Genomic DNA, 21,695 nt, shown 5'->3' on the forward strand with positions numbered 1-21,695 from the left:
AAAACAAAAAAATGTGTGCTAAGACTCATTCATGTTATTCACATCTTTTTTTTTTAATATATTTTATTGATTTTTTACAGAGAGGAAGGAAGAGGGATAGAGAGTTAGAAACATCGATGAGAGAGAAACATCGATCAGCTGCCTCTTGCACACCCCTACTTGGGATGTGCCCGCAACCAAGTTACGTGCCCTTGACCGGAATCGAACCTGGGGCCTTTCAGTCCACAGGCCGATGCTCTATCCACTGAGCCAAACCGGTTTTGGCTTATTCACATCTTTGAGTGTTCCGTGTGCCAGGCCTGGTGCTGGATCCTAGGGAAGCAGCAGTGAGCAAGGCAGGCACAGGCCACCCTCACAGAGCTCAGTGTGGGCCAAGCAGGCAACAGAGGGGTGTGAACTGGGGAGCCTGCTGCATAGAACCAGCCAGGTAGGCACATCTCAGTCTAAACAGTCTGGGAGAACTTCTTAATTACCCCATGACGAAAGGCAAGTGAATGTTCTTTGGGCCTAGAGAATGATCAAACTGACACTTCTAAAGTCTAAAAGATGGGTACTAGAATATGAAAAATATAAAGATCCTAGTATCTTAAATGTGAAGTTTGTATACCACATGTTTATTTCCTTTTTTAAAAAATTGAATTTATTGGGGTGACACTGATTAATAAAACCAGGTGTACAGCTCTGTTAACACATAATCTGCATAGTGCATTGGGCCCTCACCACCCAAAGTCAAGACTCTCTCTGCCACCCTTTACCTCCCCTCTCCACTCCCCCACCTTTCCCTACCCCTCTTTCCCTCTGGCAATCACCACATTGTTGTCTGTGTCTACTTTTTTTCTTAATCCTGTCACATTTTTCACGCAGACTCCCAACCCTTCTTCCCTCTGACAGCTGTCAGTGTTCTCTGTGTCTGAGTCTGTTTCTATTTTGTTAATTTTGTTCATCAGATTCCACATAAAAGTGAAATCATATGGTACTGTCTTCCTCTAACTGGCTTATTTCACTTAGCATAATACCCTTTAGATCCATCCATGCTGTCACAAAAGGTAAGAGTCCCCTTTTTAAAAAAAAAAAAGTATATATATATATATATATATATACACACACACACACACACACACACACACACACACACACACACATATATATATATTTTTATTGATTTCAGAGAGGAAGGGAAAGAGAAACATCAATGATGAGAGAGAATCATTGATCAGCTGCCTCCTGCAGGCCCCGCACTGGGGATCAAGCCTACAACCAGGCATGTGCTCTGACCAGGAATCAAACCATGACCTCCTGGTTCATAGGTTGATGCTCAACCACGGAGCCACACCAGCTGAGCCAGAGTCCCTTCTTTTTTTTAAAAAAAAAGGGGACTCTTTAGTATGGCTGAGTAGTATTCCATTGTGTAAATGTACCCCAGGTTTTTTTTTTAATCCACTAATCTACCGGTGGACACTAGGGCTGCTTCCAAATCTTGGCTATTGTAAATAATGCTGCAATGAACATAGGGGTGTATATGTTCTTCAAAGTAGTGTTTAGGTTTCTTTGAACATATTTCCAGAGTGGAATTGTTGGGTAATAAGGCAGTTCCATTTTTAGCTTTTGAGGAAACTCCATACTGTTTTCCACAGTAGCTGCCCCACTCTGCATTCCCACCAACAGTACACAAGGGTCTCCTTTTCTCCGCATCCTCGCCAGCACTTGTTTGTTGATTTATTGATGGTGTCTATTCTAACAGGCATGAGGTGATATATCACTGTGGTTTTAATTTGTATTTCTCTGATGATTAGTGATGTTGAGCAGCTTTTCATATGTCTTTTGGCCATCTGTATGTCCTCTTTAGAGAAGTGGAAAATACGTTCTCTTGTTCCATGTGTTGTCTTCATTTTGTGATGGTTTTCCTTGCTGTGCAAAAGCTTTTTAGTTTGATGTAGTTTCATTTGTGTGTTTTTTTTCTTTTGTTTCCCTTGCTTGAGGAGATATATCAGAAAAAATACTGCTATGAGAAATATCTGAGATTTTACTGCTGTTTTCTTCTAGGATTTTTATGGTTTTGTAATGTACATTTAAGTCTTCAATCCATTTTGAGTTTATTTTTGTGTATGGTTTAAGGAGGTGATCTAGTTCTATTTTTTGCATGTACCTGTCCACTTTTTCCAACACCATTTATTGAATAGACTGTCTTTACCCCATTGTATGTTCCTGCCTCCTTTGTCAAAATTAATTGGCCATAAAGGCATGCAGGGGGTTATTTCTGGGCTCTCTATTCTGTTCCATTGATTTATATGTCTGTTTTTATGTCAATATCATGGGGTTTTTTTTTATTACTATGGCTTTTTATGGTTTGATATCAGGTAGCATAATACCTCCAGCTTGGTTTTTTCTCACAATTTGCTGTGGCTATTTTGGGTCTCTGGTGGTTCCATATAAGTTTTTGGAATGTTCTAGTTCTATAATATTGAATCTATAGATTGCTTTGGGTAGTATGGACATTTTAATGATGTTAATGCTTCCTATCTATGAACACAACATATGCTTCCACTTAATATCTCCTTCAATTTCTTTCTTCAATGTCTTATTTTTTTACTACAGGTCTTTTACATCCTTGGTTAAAGTTATTCCTAGGTATTATTTTATGCAATTGTAAATTGGACTGTTTTAGTTTCCTGTTCTGAGAGTTCATTGTTGGTGTATTAAATGCCACTGATTTCTGAATATTAATTTTGTATCCTGCTACTTTACTGAATTCATTTATCAGTTCTAGTGGTTTTGGGGTGGGATTTTTAGGGTTTGCTATGTACAGTATTAAGTCATCTATATATATAAAAACCTAAGCAATCATTATGACCGAATGACCGGTTGACCAGTCACTATGATGCACACAGACCACCAGGGGGCAGATGCTCAATGCAGGAACTGCCCCCTGGTGGTCAGTGTGCTCCCACAGCCAAGCTCCTGTGGTCCCACGCCTCCCCCCCGCCGCCCCGCCTGCCCCCCGGCCGGCTGGCCCTGATCGGGACTAGACAAGATGGCCCCAATGGGCCTTAATCACTGGCCAGGCTGAGGGACCCCACCCATGCACCAGGCCTCTAGTTTATGAATAATAATAGTTTTACTTCCTCTCCAATTTGGATGCCTTTTGTTTTTTCTTCTTATTTAATCACTGTGGCTAGGACTTCCAGTACTATGTTGAATAAGAGTGTTGAAAGCTGACATCCCTGACTTGTTCCTGATCCTAAGGAAAATGCTTTCAGTTGTTTATTTTTAATTTAATAAATCTTTATTGTTCAGATTATTACAATTGTTCCTCTTTTTTCCCCCCATAGTTCCCCTCCACCCGGTTCCCACCCCACCCTCTGCCCTTACCTCCCCACCACTGTCCTCATCCATAGGTGTACGATTTTTGTCCAGTCTCTTCCTGCACCCCCCACACCCCTTTCCCCCTGAGAATTGTCAGTCCACTCCCTTTCTATGCCCCTGATTCTATTATATTCAACAGTTTATTCTGTTCATCAGATTTTTTATTCACTTTTTTTCCTCTTCTTAAAGAATACCTTTCAGCATTTCATATAATGCTGGTTTGGCGGTGATGAACTCCTTTAGCTTTTTCTTGTCTGTGAAGCTCTTTATCTGCCCTTCAATTCTGAATGATAGCTTTGCTGGGTAGAGTATATCTTGGTTGTAGGTTCTTGCTATTCATCACTTTGAATATTTCTTGCCACTCCCTTCTGGCCTGCATAGTTTGTGTTGAGAAATCAGCTGACAGTCGTATGGGTGCTCCCTTGTAGGTAATTAACTGGTTTTGTCTTGCTGCTTTTAATATTCTCTCTTTGTCTTTTGCCCTTGGCATTTTAATTATGATGTGTCTTGGTGTGGTCCTCTTTGTGTTCCTTTTGTTTGGGGTTCTGTGTGCTTCCTGGACTTGTAAGTCTATTTCTTTCACCAGGTAGGGAAAGTTTTCTGTCATTATTTCTTCAAATAGGTTTTCAGTATGTTGCTCTCTCTCTTCTTCTGGCACCCCCATAATTCGGATGTTGGTACGCTTGAGGTTGTCCCAGAGGCTCCTTACACTATCTTCAAGTTTTTGGATTCTTTTTTCTTTTTGCTTTTCCGGTTGAGTGTTTTTTGCTTCTTTGTATTTCAAATCTTTGACTTGATTCTTGCGGTCCTCTAGTCTGCTGTTGGATCTCTGTATAATATTTTTTATTTCAGTCAGTGTATATTTAATTTCTAGTTGGTCCTTTTTCATGTCCTCGAGGGTCTCACTAAATTTATCGGCCTTTTCTAGGAAATTCTTGAAAAAGAATTCTTATAAATTCTTATAACCGTGGTTTTGAACTCTATATCCAGTCATTTGCTTTCCTCCATTTCTTTCATTTGTGATCTGTTTGTCTCCGCATTTTCGCTGCTTCCCTGAGTTGGTAGAGTAGCTTAGTGTGGTAGGTGTCCTATAGGGCCCAGTGGCTCAGCCTCCCCCAGTTACCTACAGTGGACACTTTTGGTGCACCCCTTTGTGCACTGTGTGTACAGCCTTGTTGTAGTTAATTCTTGATTGTTGTTGGTATCACTGGGAGGAATTGACCTCCAGGCCAATTGGCTGTGATGATCAGCTATGTCTATGCTGGGAGAACTTCTGTGCTGGAGACACCCTTATGAGACAAGACTTGCAAAATTGCAAAAGCCTCTGTGCTCAGCTTGGATGGGGTGGAGTCTCAGGGCGGAGCAGACAGCCTTGGCTTCCTGTCAGCCCTGCCCTATGAGGCCCCTGGGTCTCAGTGTCCCTCAGTAATCACTGCAAGCACCTCTGAGAGAAAGCCGCCATCGAGTTTCCCCTGCTGCCAGACAGTCCAGTTTCTCTCCAAATGAGTCTGGGTTCCCAGAAACTCGCCCGAAACTGCAGTTCAGCACAGTCGGGAGCTTCTGTCTCCCTCCCGCTTTAGAAAGCCAGCCACGCACTCAGCCTCCTGTGCACTCAGCAGTCAGTCCTCTCTGTGCGCGCATGCCTCCGGACCTCTGCCTTCTGCAGCTCCCTTGAGTCTCAGTGTGCTTTCTCTTTTCCTGACAGTCCAGATTCCCCCCGAATGAGTCTGGGTTCCCAGAGTCGCCCAGGACTGGAGTTCAGCGCTGTCGGGAGCTTCCGTCTCCCTCCCACTTGGGAAAGCCAGCCACGCACTCAGCTGCCTGTGCACTCAGCCACTCGTCCTCTCCGCGCACACGCGTCTCCATACCTCAGCCTTTTGCAGCTCCTCTGAGTCTCAATGTGCTTTCCTCTTTCCTTCTAGTAGAATTTCCACTCAGCCAGCTTTCCTGTGGTTCTGGATGGTGTCCATTTTGTCTTTTAGTTGTAGTTTTGATATCGTTGTGCGAGGCAGCAGTTTAAGTGTTTACCTATGCTGCCATCTTGGATTCTCACTCTTTCAGTTTTTGACCACTTAGTGTGATGTTGGCTGTGAGTTTGTCATACATGGCCTTTATTATATTGAAGTAAGTTCCTTCTGTTCCCATTTTGCTGAGAGTTTTTAATCAGTAATGGGTACTGGATTTTCTCAGATGATTTTTCCGCATCTATTGATATGATCATATTATTTTTATGCTTCATTTTGTTTATTTGGTGTATCACATTTGATTTATGAGTATTGTACCAACCTTGCATCCCCATAATAAATCCCACTTGGTCATGGTGTATGATCTTTTTAATGTAGCCCTGGGTTCGGTTTGCTGATATTTTGTTGAGGACATGTTTATTTTATTTATTTTCAATATTTTTAAATCTTCACTTGAGGATACATTTTTATTGATTTTTAGAGAAAGAGGAAGGGAGAGGGGAGAGAGAAACATCCATGTGAAAGAGATACATTAATTGGTTGCCTCCTGTATGCACCCCAACCAAGGATCGACCTTTCAGTGGATGATGCTCCAACCAACTGAGCCACTCCAGCTAGGCAAGGACATGTTTATTTTTTTTAATTAAAAAAACAACAACAGCATAGCCAGTTTGCTCAGTGGTTAGCATTGGCCCATGGATTGAAGGGTCTCAGGTTCGATTCAGGTCAAGGGCACGTACCTTGGTTGCAGGCTTAGTCCCTGGCCCTGATCTGGGTGCATGTGGGAGGCAACCAGTTGATTGATGTGTCTCACATCAATGTTTCTCTCTCTGTCTCTGCCCCTCCCTTCCATTCTCTCTAAAAATCAATGGAAAAATATTCTCGGGTGAGGGTTAACAAAACAAACAACAACAATCACTCTTCAGAGTTTCAGGCTCTTTTGTCTAGTTTCTGAAAAAATGAATTTTGCATAAATATATTCAGTAGAGTCAAAGTTTTCACAAAGATTAGATTCAGAATTTGGTGAGTAAATTGTAAATCTCATAATGAAAATAATTCCCTAAAAAAAAATCCCTTCCTTATCTATAAAGCATAATTTTTTAAATGTACAGCAATATGTACAATTGTTCACTTTCTACATTAATGTACAGTATATGATTCTAAGGAAGTGGTTTTGCCCCCCACCTACTCCCAATCCACCCCCACAGAGGACATTTGGCAATGTCTGAAGACATTTTTTGTTGTCACTGACATGGTGAGAACATGAAACATTGACTTATAGCGTTGAAGGTTAAGGTCAGTATTTCCAAACCAGGACAGAAACATATGGGAGAGGAATGGCCATGATTTTACTATGCTATGAATGTGTTTTCATAGCTGGTCTGCTACTAATACATGAATCACTATTTTTTATAATTGTAGTAAAATACCCATAATATAAAATTCACCATCTTAACCATTTTCTTATGTATGTAGTTCAGTAGTGTTAAGTACATTCATCTTTTGTAAAACCAATCTCCAGCAGTCTTTTCACTTTGCAATACTGTAGTTCTAAACCCATTCCAGAACTTCCCATATTCCCCTCCACCCAGCCCTTAGCAACCACCATTCTATTTTCTGTATATGAATTTGACTACTCTAGCTACCTCCTATATGTGGAATCATAAAGTATTTGTTTCTTGTGACTGGCTTATTTAACTAGCATAAGGTCCTGAAGGCTCGTCCATGTTGTTGTATGTTAGAATTTCCTTTCTTTTTAAGGCTGAATAATATCCCATCATATGTATACTAGAGGCCCAGTGCCCGGATTTGTGCACCGGTGGGGGCGTGGCCTGCGGGGATCGGTCTGCTGTGGGAGTGCAGCTCATCCCAGTCAGCCAAACGTCTGTGGACCCGCCCTCTGAGTGGCTGCTGAATGAGGAAATTAGCCTGGGCTGATATTTCGGGGTAATGTTTTGGATAAAGGCACATTCTGTGTCCTGGAGGAACCTGGTGGAGAGCTTGGCTCCCCAAAGCCACTTGGTGAATATCCTTGATGTGTGGTGCCAGGTCGGTCACACCATCAGGAATGTTCAGGACAGCCGTGCTCCAGGATCCTCAGAAATCAAGACAGCCTCCCCTGGGGGTCCACAGTCACGTTCCCTCTTGCCATCTGCCTATGCCAGCTCCCCGTGCTATTTCTAGAACACACCTTAGAGGGCCTGCATCAGCTGGTGGGGTCAGGCCAGAGTCTGGATTGTCTCAGGTATTTGATAAGTGCAGAGACTCGGCCTCACCCTGGGCCTATTAGCAGCTGCTCCCACTGCAGGTCAGCCAAGCGGCGATCCCAGTGGGAGCACACTGAACACCAGGGGGCAGCTCCTGCGTTGAGCGTCTGCCCCTTGGTGGTCAGTGCGCATCATAGCGACTGGTCGTTCCACCGTTGGGTCGCTGGGCTTTTGTATGTATAGATAGCACATTCTGTTTATCCATTTATATGTTGATGCACACTTGAGTTGCTGTACCCTTTTGACTTTTGAATAATGCTGCTGTGAACTTGGGTATACAAACATCTCTTCAGGACCTTGCTTTTACTTCTTTGGGGTATATACGCAGAGTGGAATTGCTAGATCACATGATAGTTCTATTTTTAAGTTTTTTTGAGGACTACCATACTGTTTTCCATTGCAGCTACACCATATTACATTCCTACTAACACCATACAAGGACTCCAGTTTTTCCAGACCCTTGCCAATACCTGTTATTGTTTCTATAGTAGTCCTTCTAATGGGTGTGGGTGAGTCATTCTTGCAAACAAAAGGATTGTATACTTTATATTAGCTTTGATCAGAGGTATTGCAAGAAATGAGTTTTAGGAGCAATACCTGTTCCTCAATTGACACTTTTGAAACCTGATTCTGTGTAATGTTGTTAACCTGCTAGTAGATCTTAATATTAGGTTGAAGAGTACCCACAAAATGTCCCCTAGTGTTTCCTGGTGTTTGAATATTCACTATAGAATTAAAATTCTTTATTAATACTATTGGACTTAATATTTCTTCTTAAACAATATTTTTAAAATATCCATGATTGTTAGAGCTGGAAGTATTTTAAGAAAGAAAAGGGTAATCAGCTGGTTGCAGATTTACTGCAGTGTAAAATGCCATGAACAGGTGGATTTTATGAGCCTCTCAAACAAACTCAAGGCATGAAAAGGACAAAAAGAAATTTAATCCTGATGTGTCAATGGCTTCTATTTCTAAGGAGGATATAATCCCAATGTTGCACAAATATACTGATATTCGAAGAGCCCATTTTATGAGATCAGGATTATCCTTATATAAAAAATTACAAAAAAGAAAACAAAATACCAGTAGCCTTCATGAACATAATTGCAAAAGTTCTTACAAATATTAGTGAATCAAGTCCATCAATATATAAAGACCAAATGGCATTCCTGACCTGCGTGGTTCAGTGATTAGAGTTGGCCTGGGGATGGGACAGTCATGGTTTCAATTCCAGTCAAGGACACCTATCTGGGGTACAGATTTGTTCCCTCGCCATTGTCCAGGTGCATGTGGGAGGCAACCAATCCATGTGTCTCTCTCACATCAACATTTATCTCTCTCTCTCTCTCTCTCTCTCTCTCTCTCTCTCTCTCTCTCTCTCTCTCTCTCTCTCTTTCTCTCTCCATCCCTCCCTTCCATTCTCTCTGGGAAAAAAAAAATCACTTTAAAAAACATATCTGTGGGTGAGGATTAAAAAAAAAAAATAGACCAAATGGCATCATTCCAGGAATAGCAGATTGGCTTCATATCTGAAAATCAATCGATGTAATAAGCTGAAGGCAAGAATGCTACTCTTACCAGGTCTATTTAACATTGTACTAAGAAAAAAAAAAAAAGATAATAGTAATAGTAAAGGGAAAAAAAAAAAGACAGTTTGTAAAGGGAATACAGTTATAATCATTTGCAGGTGATGTCTCCTATGTAGAAAATTCTAAAGAATCTACTTTTTTTAAGTCTAGAAGCAGCCCTGCCTGAGTGGCTCAGTTTTTTGAGCATTGTCCTGTGCACTGAAAAATTGCGGGTTCAATCCCCAGTGGAGGCATGTATTGATGTTTCTCTCTCACATTGATGCTTCTCTCTCTCCCTCTCCCTTCCTCTCTCTAAAATCTAAAATCAATAAAAAACACATTTTTAATTAAAAAGTTAGAACCAGTGAGTTTAACAAGGTAATATGATAAAGGTCAATATACAAAATATTAATAATATTTCTATGTACTAGTGTTAAAGTGCCCTGACTAGGCCCAAGATGGAGTTGCTTATGCTAAACCCCATGTCAGCAAACTAAAGCTTAACTAAATTTCTGTGCTCAGCTCTCCCAGAAAACATAGCTCTGTGCCAACTAATGAGCACTTGCCTGCTTAGCACAAGTTACCTAACCCTGCTCCAAGCTTCCTTTGCTCCATGTAAGGAAAGTACCCCTGTGTAACCAATTAACAGTGCCCAGTATAACTTCCTTGTTCCGGCTCACTTTGGTCTATGGAACTCCCTCACTTTGTACAATCCTTGGAAACTCTTTTCTGTTCTCTAGACTTAATGCTTTCCAATTTATGAATTGTTAAATAAAAGTCAACTAGATCAGGAAATTAAGTGTCTGAAATTTTCTTTATCACCAGCAATGAACAGCTTAAAACAAATGTAAAAACAATAGCATAAAAAAATAGTTTGGCATAATTTTTTTTCCAATCCTCACCCAAGGATATGCTATATTGATTGGGGAAAAGAGAGAGAGAGAGAGAGAGAGAGAGAGAGAGAAAGAGAGAGAGAGAGAGAGAGAGAGAGAGAGAGAGAGAGAACATGGATGTGAGAGAGACACATTGATTGATTGCCTCCTGCAGGCACCCCAACCCTCAGGGGATTCAACCTGCAACCTAGGTATGTGCCCTTGACTGGAATCAAACCTGAGACCCTTTGGTGCTCAGGTCTGCCTAACGTGATTGCTCAAATAAACGATGCTTCAAAAAGGAAGAAAAACAAGCTGAAGATTTTCGCACCTAAGTATATTTATTTAAGTGTGATGGTTAGAATATTACAGTTTTCAGAATACCAGAAATAATTTCTGTATTTTCTATGACCACTACCCAATCCAATGTTCTATTTCTATTTACTCTTCCTTAATTGGGTAGGTTCTGTGCCAAAAATATATGTCATTCTAGTCAGAATAACCTATCTCTTACTAGTAACTATAGCTAATGTAATCAGGGTGTGAGGGCTATAGCTCAAAAAAGAAAAGAGTATATTTATGTTTCATAAGGGGAATTAGGTGTTAGTCTAGTAAAATTTGTTCCTTCATAAGTATTTCCATCTGAAGTATTTTCTGATGTTCCCATGCCCTCTGATATCGTTGCATGGTCATACATATTTTTCTGTTGTTCAAACCTGAAACCTAGAGAGAGAGGAATATCAAATGTTTAGAAAGATGCCTGATGTGATAAGATATAGACTCATTCAATATACCAGGCTAAGGTCTATTCCACATTCCTTTCACCACTGTTAGAGCACCTATCTTTACTAGTATATCCTATTTAACTGAAGCCATAAATGTCCCAAATTTTTGAGTTCATCCTACTGTTCCATACTATATTTCATGGTCTATCTCTATAAAAGGCTCTGAAGGACTTGGGTTTGAGTTTGATTTATTACTAATTGGCTGTGCAATTTGTGACAAGTTATTTAACCTAACTCCCAGTGTCCTCATCTATAAAATGGGGCTAATAGCACATACCTAATCATTTTTGTGAGAATTAAGCATAATGTGCATGTAAAGGACTTAGCATTCAGGGTGGCATTTAGTTAGTGCCCCATAATTCACTATTAGCTAACAGTTATTTATTCTCAAATGAACAGAGCTTTTTTTCTCTCTATAGCTAAAGTTTCCAAATATCTGGATTAGATTACCTTGTGCTCTTGAAGAAGTGGCACACATTCTCTCCTCTTCTCCAGTGCCAACATCTTCAATGTCTCACCCTCTACTGACTTCAGCTATAATGCAAACCTCTACTACTTAAAGTAAATTTGACTTGGTCTTGTGCTCCTTCCAATCATCATACTATATCTTTCCATCTTTCTGCCATTGGTACAGGAAGACCTCATTTCACAGTGCTTTACTTTATCATGCTTCACAGATATTGCTTTTTTTTTTTTTTAACAAATGGAAGGCAAGACCCTCCACAAGCAAAAAGATAATGATTCACTTTATTGCACTAATTGCATTATTGAGGTGGTCTGGAACTGAACCCGCCATATCTCCAAGGTATGCCTGTAATCGCTCTTTTTAAAAAATATATTTTAGAGGGAGAGAACGTGAGAGAGATAGGAACATCAATGATGAGAAAGAATCATTGATTGGCTGCCTCCTGCACGCCCCCTACTGGGGATTGAACCAGCAACCCAGGCATGTGCCCTTGACCAGAATCAAACCTGGGACCCTTCAGTCTGCAGGCCGATGCTCTACCCACTGAGCCAAACCGGCTAGGGCTGTAATCTCTTTTAACTCAGTATTTTATATTCTACTAGAGGCCCAGTGCACGAAATTCGTGCATGGGGGGGGAAGGGGCGGGTCCCTCAGCCCAGCCTGCACCCTCTCCAATCTAGGACCCCTCAAGGGATGTCCAACTGCCCATTTAGACCTGATCTCAGTGGGATCGGGCCTAAACAGGCAGTCGGACATCCCTCCCACAATCCAGGACTGTTGGCTCTCAACTACTGGCCTGCCTGCCAGCCTGATCACCCCCTAACCACTCCCCTGCCAACCTGATTGATGTCTAACTGCTCCCTGCCAGCCTGTTTGCCCCCAACTTCCCTCCTCTGCTGGCCTGGTCACCCTTAACTGCCCTCCCCTGCTGGCCTGGTCCTCCCCCCAACTGCTCTCCCCTGCAGGCCTGGTCCCTCCCAACAGCCCTCACCTGCTGGCCATCTTGTGGTGGCCATCTTGTGTCCACATGGAGGCAGGATCTTTGACCACATGGGGGCAGCCATCTTGTGTGTTGGAGTGATGGTCAATCTGCATATTACTCTTTTATTAGATAGGATAGAGGCCTGGTGCACGGGTGGGGGCCAGCTGGTTTGCCCTGAAGGGTGTCCCGGATCAGGGTGGGGGTTCCCTTGGGGCGTGGGGCGACCTGGGTGAGGGGCCTGTGGTGGTTTGCAGGCTGGCCACGCCCCCCGGCGACCCAAGCAGAGGCCCTGGTATCTGAAATTTATTTATCTTCTACAATTGAAACTTTGTAGCCTGGAGCAGAGCCAAGCCTTCTGCTCGCTCCGTGGCAGCAGCCATTTCTGTTGGAATTTATTTATCTTCTATCATTGAAACTTTGTAGCCTTAAGCCGAGGCCTGGGCCGGCCAGGGTGTGTGGAAAGCTTGGCTTCCTCCATCGCCAGGGGCAACCCTAGCCTCCCGCTCTCTCCAGCTCCGTGGCTGCCGCCATTTTTGTTGGGATTTATTTATCTTCTATAATTGAAACTTTGTAGCCTTAAGTGGAGGCCTGGGCCGGCCAGAGTGTGCGGAAATCTTGGCTTCCTCCATCGCCAGGGAAACCCAAGCCTCCCTCCTGCTCTCTCCATGGCCGCAGCCATCTTGGTTGGGTTAATGTGCATACTCACTCCTGATTGGCTTGTGGGCGTGGCTTGTGGGTGTAGTGGAGTGATGGTTAATTTGCATATTACTCTTTTATTAGATAGGATATATATACAAATTACGTGCCAGCCACTAGTCTAACCTCTTCACACGTTTTTCCTTAGCACTTCACTGCTACCTATAAGCCTTGTACTATTATTAATTTAATTTTACAGAAGAGGAAACTGAACTAGTAACTTGCCCAAGATCACACAGCCAGTAAGCAGTAGAGCCAAAAATCAACACCAGGCAGTCTGAGCCAACTCTCCACAATTGTAACTTCTCTGTTTTACTGCCTTCCACAGATGACAGCAGGAGAGAACTCATACGCTCAGAGTATACAATAACCATGATTAGACTTGACTATGTTAAGATTGTTGCTATTTCTGGGTTATGATGCTGTGCTTCTTTAACATGCTATAACTTTCAGCTGCTCTGTGTTGTGGACCACTGAGGGACAAGAGTGGCACAGAACCTAAACATTACTTCTTATATTTTGAGGCATTTATTTAGCCAAGTGAAGTTTGCTCATTAAAAATTATTATTGAAACCATGAAGTATGCAACTTTAAAAAGGGTTCATGAATAACTCAAGAAGACCAGTTGCTTCTGAATGCCTTATTTGATTTGATTTACTTAACTATACATTACCTAAGTACATTCTAACATTCTAACTGTTAACCACAAATGGGTAAAAGTAGTAAAATTTGTTTTCTAAAAATGTATTCTGTGCTTTTAGATTTTTAATTTCCACAAATAAAAATACATTCATTTTCATAGAAACTCAGTATCATTTATAAACAGAAATGTTATTTTTTGTGTGCTAATAATACTATAAGAAGGAAAAGTAAAGGAGTTCTTTTCTGCTTAAAAATATATAGCTATTGGATATTTCTAGCTACATTGAAAATGAAGTATGGTTTCAAACTGGAAAAAAACTTAACCCTATATAAAATAAAAAATTTCCTTCTATTTCCAATTAATAGTCTTACTATAAGATAATAATGACTTGGCAAATTTACTTATGTCTATATACTGCACAGGGTGTGGAAATGTTAGGTGCTAAGAAATGTATATGTGTGGAATGTATCATTTTTGTTCAGAAGAATTTCCCATAAAGTATTGCTAAAAATCACCTACTTTTGAAGTTAACTGAAGAGTCGCTTGTAGCAATTTCCTTCCAGTTGGCAACATACCTAAGCACATTATATAGACATTCATTAAATTAAATTGGTTTATTGGGAAGTAATTAATTGATTTATCAGTTCACACTTAGGCTACCTCTACAATTCCACTTTCTTTATGAAATCATAATGACAACATATTCACTAGTCTAAATGTTTCATCCTCATGACTTTCCCACCTCCAAATAGTTCTCATGCACCCAAGACAACCTCTAGGACGGGGAGTTGGAGGAAGTTTAAAAATAGTACCCACCATCTACCATATTAGTGCCCTGGGTCCACCTCAGCACACTTCTCCTCATCTGGTATCCTGTTCCATTCCTTTCAGATCACGTCTTCAGTTGAATGCCTACTAAGATGTTAGTTAACTTCTAAATTAAAAGTATGGACAGAAAATTCTCTGGGAAGGAAAAAGAGGAAGCGACAAAAACAAAGACCTATGTTCTGGATTGCCAGACCTACTATCTCTGACATGTTAACAGAAATCTGGTGCATGTGGTTTATGATGTTAGTAGAGCAACGTGCAGTCTCTGCAGTGTGCTGTACACATAAGAGGTCGCACTCAAGTAGGGCACATGCAGCTGCCAACTCAGTTCCCTAAACAGACTGAAATAGGGAAACCAGGGTAGCCTGAGAAGAGGTCAGATAGGGAAGGGCAAGGTCTGATGAGGGAATACTCCGAAAGGCAGGTTTCCTGCAACTATTCCATTTCATTTTAGGCTCTGTGTCCCTTTTCTTCCAATGCACCCCAGAAATCAGGTAAGAAACTGGTCACAGGAGTTACTGAAAGCGAGGTGGCAGAGAACGTATGAGGAGGATTAGAATTGTCATGTAAAAAATGATTTTCCAAGTATTAATTTATTCCACTGAATTACTCTTATTAAGTTTGTGTTCCTGAGTTTTTTGCTTTAGGAAGGTATATATTATCCAAGAACATTTAAATATTTTAAGTACTGTGTCTAAAGTCAGCTCCTTCTGTTACTCCTACCTCTTCTTGCTCCAAGAACTTTATTCTATGGCCTTAAATGGGACATTGCTGGGTCAGTGTTACATAAAAAAATGCAAGAACCCGTTTCCAGGACCTCTTAGCTGATAGTTCAATCTGGATTGACCTTAAATTTAGGCAGACTTTCAGTGGTCATTTAGGATCACTAGGAAGAGCTGGGTGTCTATCGCCCTGCTTCCTTGGATTTATATACTGAAATTTTTTCATTCCACCTTCAAGGACACCTGACAGTCTTGGTTACAAATATATGCCCTATTTAACTAAGGCTGATCACTGGCCCAGATTTACCTGATATTAGGACAATTATTTAAAAAGAACTTCTCATAAGGAACATATGTAACTGATAAAAACAGTGATAAAAAAATCTAAGTTTTACAAATAGAAGCAACAGTCTGGTGATAGCATTACCATACTGCTCATATCATAGTGCTAATTTGTCTTTCTCACTAAGACATTTTTAAGATAGTAATTGTAGAATAATTACTATTCTACAATGTAGAATCTATAATGAATACCTCATGGATGCAAAGTTAACATTTTAGTGGTCTAGGAAGTCCCTAGCCAGAGAGGCCACATAATTATATGTCCTAGAAATTGAAGGAACAAGTTCAGATATAAAAACTACCCCTCACACACATAGGCAAAGATCCCTCGCCAACACGGTTAATAGATTATCAGGAAATTATTTAAGATACCCTAACTGCTGATTATTATAATTTAACAGGTTATTTCAAAATTCATATGCAATTTGAAAATTATGAAGATCCTGGAAGTGGACCATTTGGTAGATAGAGAATATGACCCTGAAAATCCAAAAAGAATATTAGCCACCATGCGGCATTGTGGGTGGCTCAGTGACGGTGATGTGGTGGTTTACATTCTAAGTGCCTGCAGCAACTCATCTCTAGATTCTGCAGAATTTGCAACAATACTCATCAGTGTCCAGTCAGTCCAAGAGTGAAGTTGGCTCTACGCATTCTTCCAAATTATAATAATATTGTGCTCAGTTGATATTGTTGCAATGCATATCTGAAGATGCACACGGCCATCTGTCATGACAAGGGGCTAGCACAAAAGTCGCTGGGGAAGAACCTGGTTTGTATCACTCAATATCAGTGTTTAATACATTTATGTCATTCCAATGGTCTGACTATTGAAAACTGTCCACAGATTTTGAAGGATACTCTCCAAGGAATTAGTGGCTACCAATTCTCCTGAAGAAAAATGTCAGACTCTGAAATTCTCATCAAACAAGGTGAGTTACGAACATCTAGATGACTGCAAAGATCTAACAGGAAAGTAGACTGTGGAGACCATAAATGCACTGGGAAGAAGGTGCTGGCTTATACCTAATGTCTGCAGTCGGTGGGGGAAGATCTCTGCACAGTTTGGTCTTGCCTCATAGTCAGCAGTGTGGGATTAGTAAGGCTACTGAAATAATCCCAAATTATCACACTGGATTCTATTTGAAATATTTGTTGTCCAGGGCTCAGGAGAAAAACTTGCTTTCTAAGAATTCAAAGTTGGTTCCAAATTATGATTGTGCCTAAGTGAGAGAATAAACTGCTAGAAATTATAAATAATTTGGAGCATGAAGTATCTGCATTAAAAAGAAAGAAGTTTTCTGTTAGTTTTACCATGTCAAAGCTAGTTGTATTAATCTCATCCAACATAGAGAATATGATACAAAAAACCACTTCAAGTCTTACTGGTTTAATGTTTCTGTCCCTTCTTCCACAAAGAGACTACTAGAAATGTAATCTCCTACCAGAGACGGGTATGGCAGGTGGCTGAGATGCCTGTTTATTTCTTCCCTTCACACTCAATTGCATTATTCTCATTGTATTCCAATAGTGATGGAATATAGGATATTGGCTGTAGATTTTGGAGTAATCTTTCACTAAAGCTTTCTGGCCTTTACTTGAATTAGCCAATAATATAAGGGAAAGGCTAATCAAGATTTCAAAAGCTTACCTGAGAAAATTCTCTATCCTGCCCTCAGAAGCTCATTAAAAATGAACCTCACCTACAACTCTTTCCTCCTCCCCCCAACCCCATCCTCTACCCAGCAACTTTTACCCTTAGGGGGGGAAAAAAAGTACAAGTATAGCATTACATAAAGTATGTGATTGTCTAACCACTATGCTGTACACCTGAAACTAATACAAAATAATATTAAATGTATATACTTTGATTTTTTAAAAAAGTTTATAAAGGTCTGGCCTGCATGGCTTGGTGATTGAGCATTGACCTGTGAGCCAGGAAGTCATGGTTTGATTCCCAGTCAGGGCAAATGCCCGGGTTGCTAGCTAGATCCACAGTGCGGGGAATGTGGAAAGCAGCCGATTGGTAATTCTCTCTAATCATTGATGTTTCTATCTCTCTCTCCCTCTCCCTTCCTTTCTGAAATCAATAAAAAAATATATTTAAAAAAGTTTTAAAAGTACAGCATTACAGTTCCTTTCTTTGGATGTCATTTCTTGCATCATTTTTATCGTCTGTGTTAATTCAGTGTCCCAAAAATCACAGATGTGCTGTCCGTAGGGAATTGCAATATTATGGTTTGGACAAAATATTGAATCATAACAATCTCTTTTTACTATTATTACAAGATATCTTAGAGCATCTATCTACTATGAATAATTAGTTCTTCATTTCTTCTTATCTCTTTCCCTTTTTATTTTCTAATATATCCTTCCTATCTTCTTTCTTATTATTATTTTCCTATTTTCTTATTCTTTCTTTTACTTCTTCTGTCATCTTTCCTTTTTTCATTATTCTCTTCTCTGATTCTTCTTCAATTCTCTTCTTCCTGTTATATGACATGTTGATTTTTTCTATCCCATTTTCTTATCTCTCTTCCTTTTTCTTATGTTTATACACAGCATCTTCACTTTAATTTTTCTGCCTTGGATGATGCAATATTCACTCATTATTGTAGCTAAGTAAATAGTCAATATATTTAAATCTTTTTGAGATATAATTCACATGCCATGAAACTCACCCATTTAAAGTGTATAACCCAGTGGCTTTTAGTGTACTCAGTCAATTTCAGAACATTTTCATTTTTCCAAAAAGAAAATGTACCTCTTAGCTATCACCTCCCAATCCCCATAAGTTTCCCAGCCCTAGGCAACCACTAATCTACTTTCTGTCTCTATGGATTTGCCTATTATGCACATTTCCTATAGATGGAATCATATAATACATGGTCCTTTATGATTGGCTTCTTTCACTTATCAGGTTCATCAATATTGTGGCATGTATCAGCATTTCTTTTTATTGTAGAATAATATTCCATTGTATGGATATTCCACATTTTATTTACCCATTCACCAGTTGATGAATATTTGCATTGTTTCTACTTTTTGGTTATATCATAAATAATGCTGCTATAAACATTTATATAAAAGTTTTACGTGGACATGTGTTTTTATTTTTCTTGTGCATATATACTGAGGACTGCAATTGCTCAATTATATGACAAGTTCAAGTTTAACTATGAGAAACTGCCAGATTATTTTCCAATATGGCTGCACCATTATACATTTCCACTGGCAGTATATAAGGGTTCTAATTCCTCCACCTCCTTGACAACGTGTTACTATCTATCTTTTTTTATTATAGCCATCTTAGTGGGTCTGAAGTAGGATCTTATTGTGGTTTTAACTTGAAGTTCCCTGATAGTTATGTTAAATATCTTTAAATTTCCATCACACACCAAAAAATTCCTAAAAATTTAGTTTTCCAAGGGCCATAGTATGTCACTGAAAAAGAATAACTTTAATGTTTCACATGGAAAGATCAGGGACTATACATTAAGGAAATTCTTCATATTATTAATTGCATGTTCTTAGCCTTGTTTCTAAATCCCAAAGTAAGAAATAAAGCAGATTTAGACTAAGGCCTAAGAATAAAGTCTGACAATAAAGAACACCTGTCTAATTTTCTTTTTTCTATTTTTAGGTCATCTCTTTTATATCTTTCTCCCTTATTTCTTCTTCTTTCTTTCTAGATAAGCAATACATACTCATTTTGGGGGGAGGAGATTATGTTTGTGACCTCCTAGATTTAACTTGGGAGTGGAAAATATTAGAAATAAAAATATGATGCCTGCCCTTGTTCCCCAAAAATAGCAACATGTATTTACTCATCAAAGTTCAGTGTATTTGTCCAGTTCAGCACTTCATCCACTTCCCAGTCCATCACAGAATCTATTCCACCATCTTCAATAGATTGTATTAGCCCCTTTGATGCTCTTTGAATTAAGCTTAGAGTTTTTAGATTTGTTGACTTAGCCTCCAGGTGTCCTGAATAGTACCTAAATAGAGGAAAGGAAGAGAGACAAAAATCCTTTGGAATAGGTGATTACTAGTAGACGCATTTAGTATATATTGTTGAAATACTATTTAAATATAAACCATCTTTTTATCCTACTTAACTCAAATACCTCTAAACCAAGTTCTATGTGATGGGATCTTTCGGAAAAAACAAAGCAGCATAAGCAACTACACTAACCAGAGAGGCTTCATTTCAAAATTACCTCTCAGTAAGTTGAATTTTTATGATATAAAAAAAAACCACACTAAGTTATTACATCACTGAATTATAGCATTATAGAATCAAAGGATCTTGGAGCCTAAATAATTGGCCAACTTGTTTTATAGGTAAGGAAATCCTGGAAGAGTTTAGTAACTTTTAGGAGGTCACGTTGCTAATGTTAATAAGAAGAGGGAAGGAAAGAGCAAGAGAGGAATAAATAAAAGGAAGAGAGTTATTGACATCTTTTTTTGTGTCAGGTACTTCTCATATATCATCTTGTTTCATTCTCTTTAAAAAGACAGCCATTTGTGATAGCTATTTTTATTCCCATTTTACCCATGAGGAAATTGAGACTTAGAGAAATTAAGAAATTGTTCAAGATTATGTATGAAATAAATATATCAGAGCCAGTATTTGAATCTGATTTTAAGCCCATACTTCTAAAGTACTGTTCTCTTGAAAAAACAAAAACAGAAGATGGTGGCATAGGTAAATGCCTGTACGCACCACCTCCAACAACCACATCAAAATTATAATATACAGAACCACCATCATCCAGAACCACTGGAAAACTGACTGAATAGAAGTCCTGCAACTAGAAAAGTGAAGAAGAAAGCACACTGAGACTGGTGGGAGGTGCAGAGGCACAGAACAGGCTGGTCCGTCACCCACATGTGCCACTTTTTTAATAGGGAGGGAGATCGTCTCTGTGGAGGCTGCCCAGAGGAGCAAGGGGTCCCAGCTCCACGTAAGATCCCAGCCCAGGGTCCCAGAGCTGGGAAAAGAAGTCCCTACGGGCAGTAAGAATTAAGTGCTGTAAAAACCAGTGTGGATTGGGGCTCAATGACACAGAGGCTGCTGGAGACCCAGCTGTTCCTCCTAAAAGGACAGCACCACCAACTAAACTTACAAGGTCTTGCTTCCTCTGAGCTCCAGCACCAGGGCGAGGCTCTGGTGGACACAGACACATAAGAGGAGGAACTAGATTTTCTGGCATTGGGCAGGAACTCAGGGGTGCCTTTCTTCCAGATGGAGGTGCTCACAGGGATCATTGTTTCTATGCTGGGACCTCCCCAGTTGCAGGGCTGACTGGCAGCCATTTCTGTTTGATCTGCACTGGTGATTCCCTGAGACCCCACCTCATCCAATTTACAACTCCACCCAACCTGTGTGCAGTGGCTTCTGCATATGAATGGCCTGTTCTTGCTCAGGCTAAAATCTCTCAAGCAAGCTGCAACTGGGTCAGGAGCCTCAAACCTCTCAATAAGAGGTCAAGACCTGGCACCAGCACCAGCCTGCGTTGCTCCATAGCTGGGCCTCATCTGGGCACTTCCAAACCCAATACAAAGAGGAGGAATCTGAAGATCTCTCTGTAGCTCCTGCTGGGTGGCCCCAGGCAGTGGCTGACTTTGCACCTCCTTGGAGATCCAAGAGCCAGTGTACCCAGTGGTCAGCATCAGACCATATCAAATTATAACTCTACATATTCATAAGTGACACATTCAAGGGGCAGACTTAGTGAGCACCAAAGCCCCACTGAAGCAAGTCCTGCTCCATAGGGGTGTCTCCTGCACAGCCACTCTCCCACTGCAGTCACAGCTGGTCTTCATAGCCAGTTGGCCTGGAGGTCAATTCCTCCCAGTGACACCAGTAGCAGTTAAGTCCCAACTACAATAAGACTGTGCATACAGCCCACAAAAGGATGCACCTAGAGCTCCCAGCTCAGGTGACTGGGGAGGCTGAGCCACTGGTCCCTATAGAGCACCTACTACACAAGGCCACTCTACCAACTCAAGGAGACATAGCAGCTCTACCCAATACATAGAAAAAACACAGGGAAGCAGCCAAAATGTGAAGACAAAGAAACATGTCACAAATGGAAGGAATGGAAGAAAACAAACTACTGGATATAGAGTTCAAAACCACAGTTATAAAGTTACTCAAGAATCTTCTAGAAACCTCCCAAAAAAATGGGAAA

The 21,695-nt window shown here is 40.3% G+C and overlaps 1 protein-coding gene across 1 annotated transcript in view; it reads right to left on the reverse strand.

The window, feature by feature from the left end:
• Positions 1-10,611: 10,611 nt before the first annotated feature.
• The window catches only part of LOC308233570 (protein MFI), a gene marked incomplete at both ends in the record, with an annotated part of 57,816 nt that continues 46,732 nt past the window's right edge, over positions 10,612-21,695 (reverse strand). Inside the window, 3 exons of the mRNA XM_080640583.1 lie at positions 10,612-10,757; positions 14,126-14,181; positions 19,326-19,496. Of these exons, the coding sequence (XP_080496709.1) occupies positions 10,612-10,757; positions 14,126-14,181; positions 19,326-19,496 (373 nt within the window). The remainder of the gene's footprint in view (positions 10,758-14,125; positions 14,182-19,325; positions 19,497-21,695) is intronic.

The sequence above is a fragment of the Plecotus auritus genome, assembly GCF_963455305.1.
Source record: "Plecotus auritus genome assembly, chromosome: 9".
Lineage (NCBI taxonomy): Eukaryota > Metazoa > Chordata > Mammalia > Chiroptera > Vespertilionidae > Plecotus > Plecotus auritus.